Raw genomic sequence first — 10,456 nt, 5'->3', positions numbered from 1 at the left:
CTGACAGGCCCTGCTTTTATTTCCACCAATACCTCAACAGCTGGAAACATGATGTTACAATCTGCTTCTCCATTAGGAAGAAGGAATGAGTTTTTCGTGTCTGTGTTAGACTGGATTCATTGGACAGACTCTACAGCAGGGGTCAGCAACCTTTCAGAAGTGGCATGCCCAGTCTTCATTTATTCACTTTAATTTAAGGTTTCACGTGCCAGTAATACATTTTAATGTTTTTAGAAGGTCCTTCTCTCTAAGTCTATATTATGTAACTAAACTATTGTCGTATGTAAAGTAAACAAGGTTTTAAAAATGTTTAAGTGTCATTTAAAAATTAAAATAAAATGAAGTTTATCAGTTTAGCACAGTGGTTCTTAACCTGGGTGCAAGATGTGAGATTTTTTTTAGAAGGTAAATCATCGAAAACACAAATTAAGCACAGGCACATAAGTACAGCTACTTTGTTTCATCAAGTCTATGTCTTTATTAACATTATACATTTAACAATTACTGTAATATACAAAGTTTTTAAGTTTTCAAGCTAATTGTAGTGTAATTTTTAATAAGGGATGAGAGAACATATTTTGAGAACTCCAGACTGTCAGTAGGATGAGCGGGGACAGGCGTAGTGTATTAAATTGCTCCCCATAGGAATGTGCTACTTATGGTGTACTATTTATGGGGCTGCCAGTCCAGGTGCTCTGAGTGGCATGGTAAGGGGATGGGGAACAGGGGTGGTTGGAGGGGCATGGGAGTGCCGGGGGGCCGCTCACGGGTATGGGTAGGGGTCGGGGCAGTCAGGAGACAGGGAGGCTTGGATGCGGGTCCTGGGTGGGGGCAGCCAGGAGGGGGTTGGATGGGTGGAGGAGGTCAGGGGACAAGGAATAAGGGGGGTTGGATGGGTCAGGGGTCATGAGGGAGGCAGTCGGGGGGGAATTAGGAGGGGGCAGCCTGTTTGGGGAGGCACAGCCTTCCCTTCCCAGGTGTACTGTATTAAATTTCTCCCCGTACAGTGTACTACTTACGGCTGCCAGTCCTGCAAGTAACACATTCCTATGGGAAGAAATTTAATACCCTACATCAGCAGACAAAACCCCAGACCGCGAGCTGATCGGTTCAGCCCACCGCCGGTATGGGGTTCCGTCCACCGGCTCCTGGCCGCCAGCCTGGGGTTCCATTCACCCAGGCCAGCAGCAGGCTGAGCAGGGGTGGCGGCCAGGACCCCGGCTGGCAGCAGCGTGCCAGTAAAAATCGGCACACGTGCAGCAGGTTGCCGATCCCTGCTCTAGAGCATGGTGAGAGGCAGAAACGGTGACGCTCTTTTAAAACTCATTGTAAGTTTGACATTTTATTTTTCTCGTTCATCTTTAATTCCTCATCACAGTGTTAGGCTTTTGGGGTCAGTTTAACAGAGGAGATTCAGGAAATATGCAAACAGTCATGTACTTGTCAAAAGACGACTTAGGACTCCCCAGTTCTTCTGTAGGGCCTCTCTGAGCTGTTTGGGAAGCTGAAAATAGCTGCAGTCGGAATGTTGTTTCGGCTTGCAGACCGAGGCAGATAGTAAAATACATTAAACATGGGATTAATACATTTCTAAATCCCCATTTCAAGTGCATTTGAATAAGTATTTCCTCCCAACCCTGCTACTGGACCCTCAGTGAAGTGACAGGGTAACTACTCTGCTCCGATTCACATTTGTGGGGTTGCAGAGGAGGAAAGTTCTGACATTACAAAGTGGCTCTTGCTGGGGGAGCAACTCGTGAACATCCCGTAGCCAGCATGATTGCTGTATGCAGGAGGGGAGGCTGCACAGAAAACCACAGGGACGAGCTATGTCCTCAGGCAGCTGTACAGGTGTCCACAGGGCACTGCAACCTTCCAGGGACTAGCATCATTTCAGAGGCCCCAGATTAGATCATGCTGTGCTGGAAAGTGGCAGGCTTTTCCAGGGTTATAATTCATTCTACCCCCTACCTCCCAAAAAAGCCAGGAACCATGAACACCAGAAAGTCAGATCAGTTAGAATTCAACCAATTCACCCTTGGTAGATTGTAGTATAGTCCTTCCCCTACTTTAACCCCTCACTCCCCCTCCACAGAAGAAAACCCAAAACAGGATGTTTTCTAGCTTGGGTCATCCCATCAAAAACTTCTGTAAAGGGAGTAAGCAACACACACTGAAGTGTTCACGTGTGTAGATTAGTCAACAAATCTTCTGGAATGTGAGCAATGATGCTAGTTGGTAATGGAGGCTCTCCCCTAGAGGATCGAAGAGAAAGCAGTTTCTGAAAGACCCAGGAAATTTGGGCACAGGAGGTGAGACAGAACTCGGGGTTACAGATACTCAAAGTGACCTCCCTGCACTCCTGGGCACACACCTTAAAAGACCGGTAAATCTACACAGCGACACATAGCTATTCACCCAACGATTTTAGCAATGAGACGGAAGCGTCAGGGGAGAGGAACAAAGACTAGACCCTGAGACATGTTAGATATTTCACAGATAAAGCTTTAAATTAACTCAGCTACAGGGATTTGAGCAATCCAGCAAGGGAGCAGCCCCTTGGCCATTCTGCCCCAGCCCTGTTAAATAGAACCAGGCTGTCACACTGGGGCACAGTTACCTGCACTGGCCTTTGGGAGACACTGTGTTTGATTGCTGTAGCTGATCTCCAGCTAGGAGTAGGGCTGAGGTGCAGTGCCTTGAGGGCGGGGACAGGGAGGGACCTGCATTGGTCTGCCCTATTAAAGGCTCTGCCAAGAGTCTCATTCTGTCCTCCTCAATGTGACTATATGCACAGCTGGGAGCAGAGAGGTGTAAATAGAAGAGTGGGGGGAGTGGGAGAATGAGGTGACACTGCAGAGCTTCAGTTGACTCAACGGTGGGCCGGAGGAAGCAGCAGATTAAAAAAAAAACAAAACCTAGGCTAAGTGGAGAGCCCTGGCTGCTAGGGATGTCACAGAATTGCTCCAAGAAAAGGAGTACTTGTGGCACCTTAGAGACTAAACAAATTTATTTGAGCATAAGCTTTCGTGAGCTACAGCTCATGAAAGCTTATGCTCAAATAAATTTGTTAGTCTCTAATGTGCCACCAGTACTCCTTTTCTTTTTGCAAATACAGACTAACACGGCTGCTACTCTGAAACCTGTCAGAATTGCTCCAGTGTAACAACATAGAGAGTGGATGGTGATGTAAATTACACGCCCAGGACTACAAAGCAGAGGGCAGCAGGGAAAGAGGAAAAGGGTATAAGAAGAGGGATGTAGTGCTCCCCAGTCACATTCACTATAGGAGGCCAGAGAAAGGAGTGAATTAAAGTCCACCCCCATGAAAGCTCCTGGCAAACCTCCCATTGACTTCAGTGGGATCAGGATTTTACCCCTATTATGTAACTTATATTCATTTGGACTCTCTTGACTCTACTTAGCACCATCACCTCTGACCAGCCCAACAACCAATTTGGAGGCTTCAGACGTCCAGCTGTGTACTAGATGCCTAGAAATCAGCAATTCTGTGCCTCCAAGCTCTGGGGAAGTGTGGTGGGGTCAGGATTTTATTGTGAGCAAAGAGAGGAAGAGAGACAGAAAGCGCAGTTTGTTTCTGGTGTGATCCCAGAAAAGAGGGAGCATCTGCTGGGGGTCTTTACACAGGCACTTGCTATCTCTGCCTTGGTGAACCCTAGGAGCATCCAGCGCAGTCATACATGAAAGAGGTGCAGAGGCTCATGTAATAGGAGGGATATGCCGGCAAGTGACTCACATGAGCAGAGTCTGAGAAGTCCACAGCTCTCACTGCAACATTGTGCTGTCGCCGTGCCTCAATCATGTGCTCTATGTCACTGGCCAGGATGATTCTGTCACCCTTGGAGTAGAGGTAGAGCTCGGGCCACCTCGAAGGCCCCTTCAGCAGGGTGTCATAATGGGTCTCATGGAAGAAGCGAGTCACTGGATACAGCAGGATCCGCAGCACCACCACCAGGATGGCGAAGACAAGCAGGAGGCAATACTTGAGCAGCACATTAGTTGATCCCAAGACAGCTGCTAAGGCACGCAGGCTCCCCGTCATGTTTCTTCTGCCTGGGGCGCTATCAAAAATGGTGCCCACCACCTTGAGGCTGCTGAATTGCCCGTGCATGTGGATGAGCTCTAGGATGTAGCGGTAAAGCATGACCCCGCCATTGCTGAACACATGAAACAGCAGGGGTTTCTTTTCAATTTTATAGTCAAAGAGCAGCTCCAGGAGCTTTCTAGCTGGGGTCTGGAGGGACCTGATGCCAAAGGAGTCTGCGAAAAACATCATCTTCCATGGAGCTGTGTAGCGAATAACTGTGCACCCCTGGGAGGAACAGAGAGACACCCATCAAGGGCTGTATGTTACATAGAAAGGCAAGCTCCTTCAGGATCCTAATCTGCCACTGTGTTCATAGCACTTGCCCTATAGAAAAGAGCAATGGTCCCCTCTTCCTGAATCAGGAATTGGCCAGTGCTGGCTCACCATTAGTGTATCTTTAGTATAACATCATCCACAACATTGGTGAAGGAGGAGGAATTTCCTCCCATCCTTGGCTGGTGATCATTTCAGGACCTGGTAATACTTACCCCAGCCAAGATCCTCTGTAGAAGCCATTTTTATAGCTTGCTAACCTATAACTATTTGATCAGATGGGTGGGGGGGTCCACAGTAGATTCCACTTAATAGCCACCTTCATATTGACAACTTCTGATTAATAGCAACATTTGGCCAGGAACAAATCGCGTCCCATTGACTTTAATGTTAATGGGATTTGGATATTGGTAATACCATGCTGATTATTAACAACATGTTTTAGAAGAAAGACCCCAACTGGAGGCAGGTTTGCAAGGTTGCAGCCAGGGAAGGAAGTGCTGGGACACACCTTCCCTCACTGCAGCCCTGCAAACTGCCTCCAGCCAGCACTCACCCTGTCCTTGTTCTTTCTTCTAGGACTGTAGCCCTGAAATCCTACCTGTGCCCAGGGACAGCACAGGAGGGGAGGGGCTGTGGGCAGGGAAGGAGTGGGGATGCAGCCCAGACACCAGAGCTGCACAGTACCTCTCCCTGCACCCAGGGAAGGAAGCACTAGGACATGCTGAACCCCAACCCCACAGGGAGCTCAAGGAGAGACACCCTCCGTACCCCATGCCCTGTAGAAAGCCCCAGCATCTGGGCTGCAGTCCCCTCCCTGCTGCTGCCCTGCCCACATGCAGGGAAGATCTATCCCAGTGCTTCATTCCCTGGCTGCAGCCCTACATAGCTGCTTTCCACTTATTACCAACTGACAGATAATGGCAGCTTTTGCCAGTAACTGAGTAACTGTTAATAAGCAGAACCGTGTACCAAAGAGCTTAGGGCGCTTGGCTACATAGCGAAGCCCCCACATTTAGATATATGCACTATGTTACTCTGAGTATTCTCTTTACTAATAGTAGATTTTAATGATGTCAGGCACACAGGTGCTGAAGCAATGGGCCCCCAAAGAAGTTTCTATATAAATGCTAGTTGTAGTAGCACTCCATCTTTTACATTAGCTCAGCAAAGGCATTTATTGGCATTTCTGCTTGAGACATGCAGAGAAAAGGCATTAAAACAGCTATGTTCAGAGGGGATTGGGAGAAGGGAGGAAGAAATCTTCACCTATTCTAATAGATTTTAAATCATCTGGGTTTTGCATTCATACTTCCTAGAGGAAGGTCCACCCACATCCCTATTAGAACCCTACACATCCCTTCACTTCCCCTGGATTTCCTACCCTCAAGGGTCTGCATCCTGCCCATCATCCTTCTGGCCAAGGAGGACTTGCCAAGTGTCCCATGGCAGCATGTCAACAATGCTCAGTAGACCAGCAGGAGTGCCTGATGGCCGCTGGGCAATAAAAAGTACTGCATTATCCATCTTCTCCCACAGGCCGAGCATGCTGCCTCCACTGGACTTCCCACCCACACAAAGCATGAGGCTGGCAGGGGAGCTGGGGTCTCCCACATGGCATTGCAGAACACAAAGCCATGATAATTTATCAGGTGTACCCTCCCCATTCAGTTTCCGAGTCCATAACCACCCTATGGCTTCAGCTTCACTTGTAAAGATTCAAAAAGTTCATTTAAGAGATCTTGGAATTAGGGAAATAAAAAACAATAATAAAATAATAAAAAAGCCAAGGTAACATAACCGCTCAACCACCATTGCAGCTAAGCACACCAAAAAACAAGCCCTCCCAAAAATCTCCCCCATCTCGTCAACCCTCCAACACCTTATGATTTGAAAGTTTTACTCATTGTCTGTATAAATATAGCTGGGATAGTGGTTACACTGAAACTATGCAAGCACCACACCCATCGCTAGCATTTACAGTTATCAAGCCCTTAGGATATAAAATCCTTGGTGCAAAGAGCTGTTTAATTTTTCTATCTGGAAAGCAGCATGTGGCAGGTGCAGTCTAGCTGGGGAGTTCAGCCCACAGAGGAAAATAAGTACATGACATAAAAAGTACAACCCTCATATGGCACCACATGCAAATCAAATGTTCTGGTTTTGGGTGTTTGATGTAATAAAAAAAATCCACAAAGACACTTTTTGCAAAAAATTAGTCAAAAACCCAATTTTCCATTAAAATGGCAATGGAAATTTTTCTCCCAGACACAGTTGTGTGGCTTAATCCTTGTAAAGTGCTAAATATCAATCATATAAGGGTCAGAAGGGCATTCATTCTCCATCGCTCACTCCATCCTTAGAGTCTCTGCTAGGATTGCTTAAAAGGGAACTAGTTAGGACTAAATGAAACTGTGTATTTTAGAATGCAGACACCTATCTTTCTGGCAACGGGACTGAGACACCAAATGCATTTCATATAGGATACCAAGCTGTTGCGGAATGCTGTGGACAGTTGCAACTCAGCAGTGAAATGCTGTTACCAATCCGGAGACATCCAGTCACAATTCATTCTGTACTAGAACACACTTCAATGCATGGATCTCACATGTCAGGTTAAACATCAACAGTTCAGAGGAGGCCATGTGAGGCAGTCATGCTGGGTAGTATTCCAAGCAGAACTTTGGCACCTATCTTTGCAACAAGTTTGGAACCAAAACGAAGTCCATTCTCACATATTGAGAATGAGATGAGAATTAATGGGCCTAGATTCCATTAGGTCCAAAAGCCATGCACTTTCCATCATTCCACAGACCAGCAAAGCAAGATGTTTTAAAAGGGGACTGATAATGAGACAGACACTGTCAGAAACTTCCACTTCTAGGTCACTATGCCAAATCCTGTCCAGGTTGGTAATGTCTGAACATTGTTACTATCTGATGGCTGTTCCATAAATTGTGTGAAATGAGTTTAGGGGCATCAAATCAATCCCCAGTAGCCAGGCAACCTAATCACAAAAGCCATCAATAACCAGCACACTTCTTAGTCTCAGAAGAAAGGCCAGAGGCTGAATAAGCCATGGTTGAACTTGCCTTTGACCCTTAAAGTTGGCCCTGTCAGGTCTGTACAGATGTATGCAGCTTGCACTCACTGCCCATGTTACACATGTTCTGTGGATAAATGGAGGACAAAGATTTACACAGGTTTTCAAATCTTTAAGACTTCAGAAACTTTGAAAAAAAGGCAAAAAATAATTCCTTTTAGGAAGCACTTCCTGTCTCTTCGTTATACACGTAACCAGGGTCTTAAAGACAGTGTGCAGATAACGTCAACATGCTACTTGAAAATGCAAGGAGCTTTCACACAAAAATAAGCCCAGCACTTTCTTCTAGGGCTTCTCTGGAGTCTTAAGAAAGCGTAACTTCTTTTCACCAGAGTGCAGGGGAGAAAATTCCTCAGGTAGCCTTGCTACAGCTTTATATTGGCATAGAAAGATGAATGATGCACTCACCTTCTGATGATAGATGGTGCTGTATTTCGCCAGGTGTCTATCACGGCAGCCAGCCCACCCCAGCAGAATTACCACAGGCCGATTATTTGTGTTTCCCCTCTCTGGACTAGTGTCTGAAATAAGCCAGAAGATTTTTAAAAAATGAAACTGCCCTTTAGTCCCCTAGAGTCAGAGTGAAATTGCAACCTAACTACTTAATAAGGACAGTGGTTTTAACCCACCCCCAAGCCTGTAGTGCAACTATTGTGCTGATATCAGTTTATCATTTAGCTTTTATTGCCATATTATTTGTGGTACAATACAATCAAGACTGGGACCCTATTGTACTGGGCACAGTACAAAAAATAAAATGACAAATCTTGCCCCGAACAACTTCTAGTGTAAAGAAAGACAAAAGGCTACAGGCCAAGGTAGGACACAAACAAGGGGGTAAAGATGCTAAAAGCTAGAAGCTCACATTATAAATGTTTCTAAAATTCAGGGTTCAAATAAATTCATTTACCAGTGGCAAATGGCAGGTTTTTCCATCACTGTACATGGAGGGAAACCGGTTCACTGATTTTTCGACAAGTTTACATTTGCATTAAAAAAAAAGTTTCCAGCTCAGTTGGTTACTTAAGGCTTGTCTACACATGGAGTTAGCTCTGATCCTTTGAAAGTGGGTTAAGCTAAACAGGAACAGGAACAAGGAACAAAATAAGAGTGTCCACGAGGAGTTAATCAGGAATAACTCCATGTGTAGACAAGCTCCAAAGATATTAGTTTTGTCCTGTTTTTAAGCCACCCCAATAGAGCTCTCGGCCCTTTAAAGAGACATAAAAAGATGTGGTCGTTGCCCCAAAGATTTTCCAACCTAATATCAGATGCAGTGGAATGAGAGCGACAGACACCAGCTGGAGAAGGGCGTGGGCTATGGCAATAAGCTTACAGGCTGACAGTCTGGCCCTGCCCAGTGTTGTTTCCATACACAGACCATTCTGCCACAAATAACTGTTTCTGATTAACACTCTCAGGGACAATGGAGGAAGTGATTTAAAGGAGGCGGGAGCCCTGTGTAAACCCAGCTCTCCCTAAAGCCACTAGGGAGCACAGCCCAGTATCCAAACAGGGTTATTTTGCTAACAGGAATGTAAAATAGAAGGGTTAAGGGCAAATCCTGCAACAGCAACACCCCTGATGCTAAGCCCCCCTGGGCTACTAGGGACAACACTGCAGAGCCCCTGGGGACATCAAACACTCGCACCCCTGCTTCCGGGACATCAGACACCTGCCTCCCCTCTTCCCCCCCGGGGCATCGGACACCCTGCCCCTCACCTCGCCCTCTGCCCCCCTCATCTCTTTCCCCCAGGGCATCAGACACCCCCCCATCTCATTCCCCCCCCATCTCTTCCCTCCAGGGCATCAGACACCCCCCATCTCGGCCTGTCCTCCCCCCCCTCCTCACTCTGTTCCCCCCTTTTCCCCCCCAGGCCATCAGACACCCACCCCCCCACCTCTTCCCCCAGAGCATCAGACACCCACCCCCACCTCACCCTGCCCCCCACCTCTTCCCCCAGGGCATCAGACACCCGCCCCCACCTCACCCTGCCCCCCCTTTCCCCCCAGGCCATCAGACACCCGCCCCCCCCACCTCTTTCCCCAGAGCATCAGACACCCACCCCCACCTCACCCTGCCCCCCCTTTCCCCCCCAGGCCATCAGACACCCGCCCCCCCCACCTCTTTCCCCAGGGCATCAGACACCCACCCCCACCTCACCCTGCCCCCCACCTCTTCCCCCAGGGCATCAGACACCCACCCCCACCTCACCCTGCCCCCCCTTTCCCCCCCAGGCCATCAGACACCCGCCCCCCCCACCTCTTCCCCCAGGGCATCAGACACCCACCCCCACCTCACCCTGCCCCCCACCTCTTCCCCCCCAGGGCATCAGACACCCGCCCCCCCACCTCTTTCCCCAGGGCATCAGACACCCACCCCCACCTCACCCTGCCCCCCCTTTCCCCCCCAGGCCATCAGACACCCACCCCCACCTCACCCTGCCCCCCACCTCTTCCCCCAGGGCATCAGACACCCACCCCCACCTCACCCTGCCCCCCACCTCTTCCCCCCCAGGCCATCAGACACCCGCCCCCCCCACCTCTTTCCCCAGGGCATCAGACACCCACCCCCACCTCACCCTGCCCCCCACCTCTTCCCCCCCAGGGCATCAGACACCCGCCCCCCCACCTCTTCCCCCAGGGCATCAGACACCCGCCCCCCCCCACTCCTCCCCGCCGGGCCTCGGACACGCGCCGCCCCCCGACTACCGGACCCGCCGCGCGCTGCGCCCGCGAGGATCATGGGGACCCCGCCCCACGGCCAGCCCCGTACCCGGCCAGCCCCCCGGCGGCAGCTCGATGGTATAGTCCAGCTCCCTGCCCCCCATGCTCGGACGCGCTGAGGAGATCGCAGTCTCACTCTCGGACGGAAGCGCCCGCCCCCCCCCACAGCGGAAGTGACCGCCCTCTCCTGCGACGCCAGCCAATAGGAGCGACCAAGGTCCTCGCCCTGTGACCTCACTTCCTAG

General features: G+C 49.2%; 1 protein-coding gene across 6 annotated transcripts; it reads right to left on the bottom strand.

Moving 5' to 3' along the window:
• Positions 1–1,323: 1,323 nt before the first annotated feature.
• TMEM53 (transmembrane protein 53) lies at positions 1,324–10,442 on the bottom strand. Of its 6 annotated transcripts, none has more exons than XM_038414376.2 (4): positions 8,395–8,554; positions 7,893–8,005; positions 7,474–7,551; positions 1,324–4,333 (listed from the first exon to the last, which is right to left on the bottom strand). In XM_038414376.2, exon 4 carries the CDS (start codon positions 4,295–4,297, stop codon positions 3,677–3,679), a length of 621 nt encoding a protein of 206 aa, XP_038270304.1. In that variant the 5' UTR covers positions 4,298–4,333; positions 7,474–7,551; positions 7,893–8,005; positions 8,395–8,554; the 3' UTR covers positions 1,324–3,676. The 6 variants fall into 6 exon arrangements, with proteins under 6 accessions (XP_038270304.1, XP_043376542.1, XP_038270302.1 ...); XM_043520607.1 differs by lacking the exon at positions 7,474–7,551 and adding an exon at positions 5,766–5,878; XM_038414374.2 differs by lacking the exons at positions 7,474–7,551; positions 8,395–8,554 and adding an exon at positions 10,261–10,442.
• Between the last annotated feature and the right edge of the window lie 14 nt (positions 10,443–10,456).

The sequence above is a fragment of the Dermochelys coriacea genome, chromosome 8, assembly GCF_009764565.3.
Source record: "Dermochelys coriacea isolate rDerCor1 chromosome 8, rDerCor1.pri.v4, whole genome shotgun sequence".
In the NCBI taxonomy this organism is placed as follows: domain Eukaryota; kingdom Metazoa; phylum Chordata; order Testudines; family Dermochelyidae; genus Dermochelys; species Dermochelys coriacea.
Note: the sequence above shows the minus strand (reverse complement) of the source record. Positions and strands in the feature narration are given on the sequence as shown.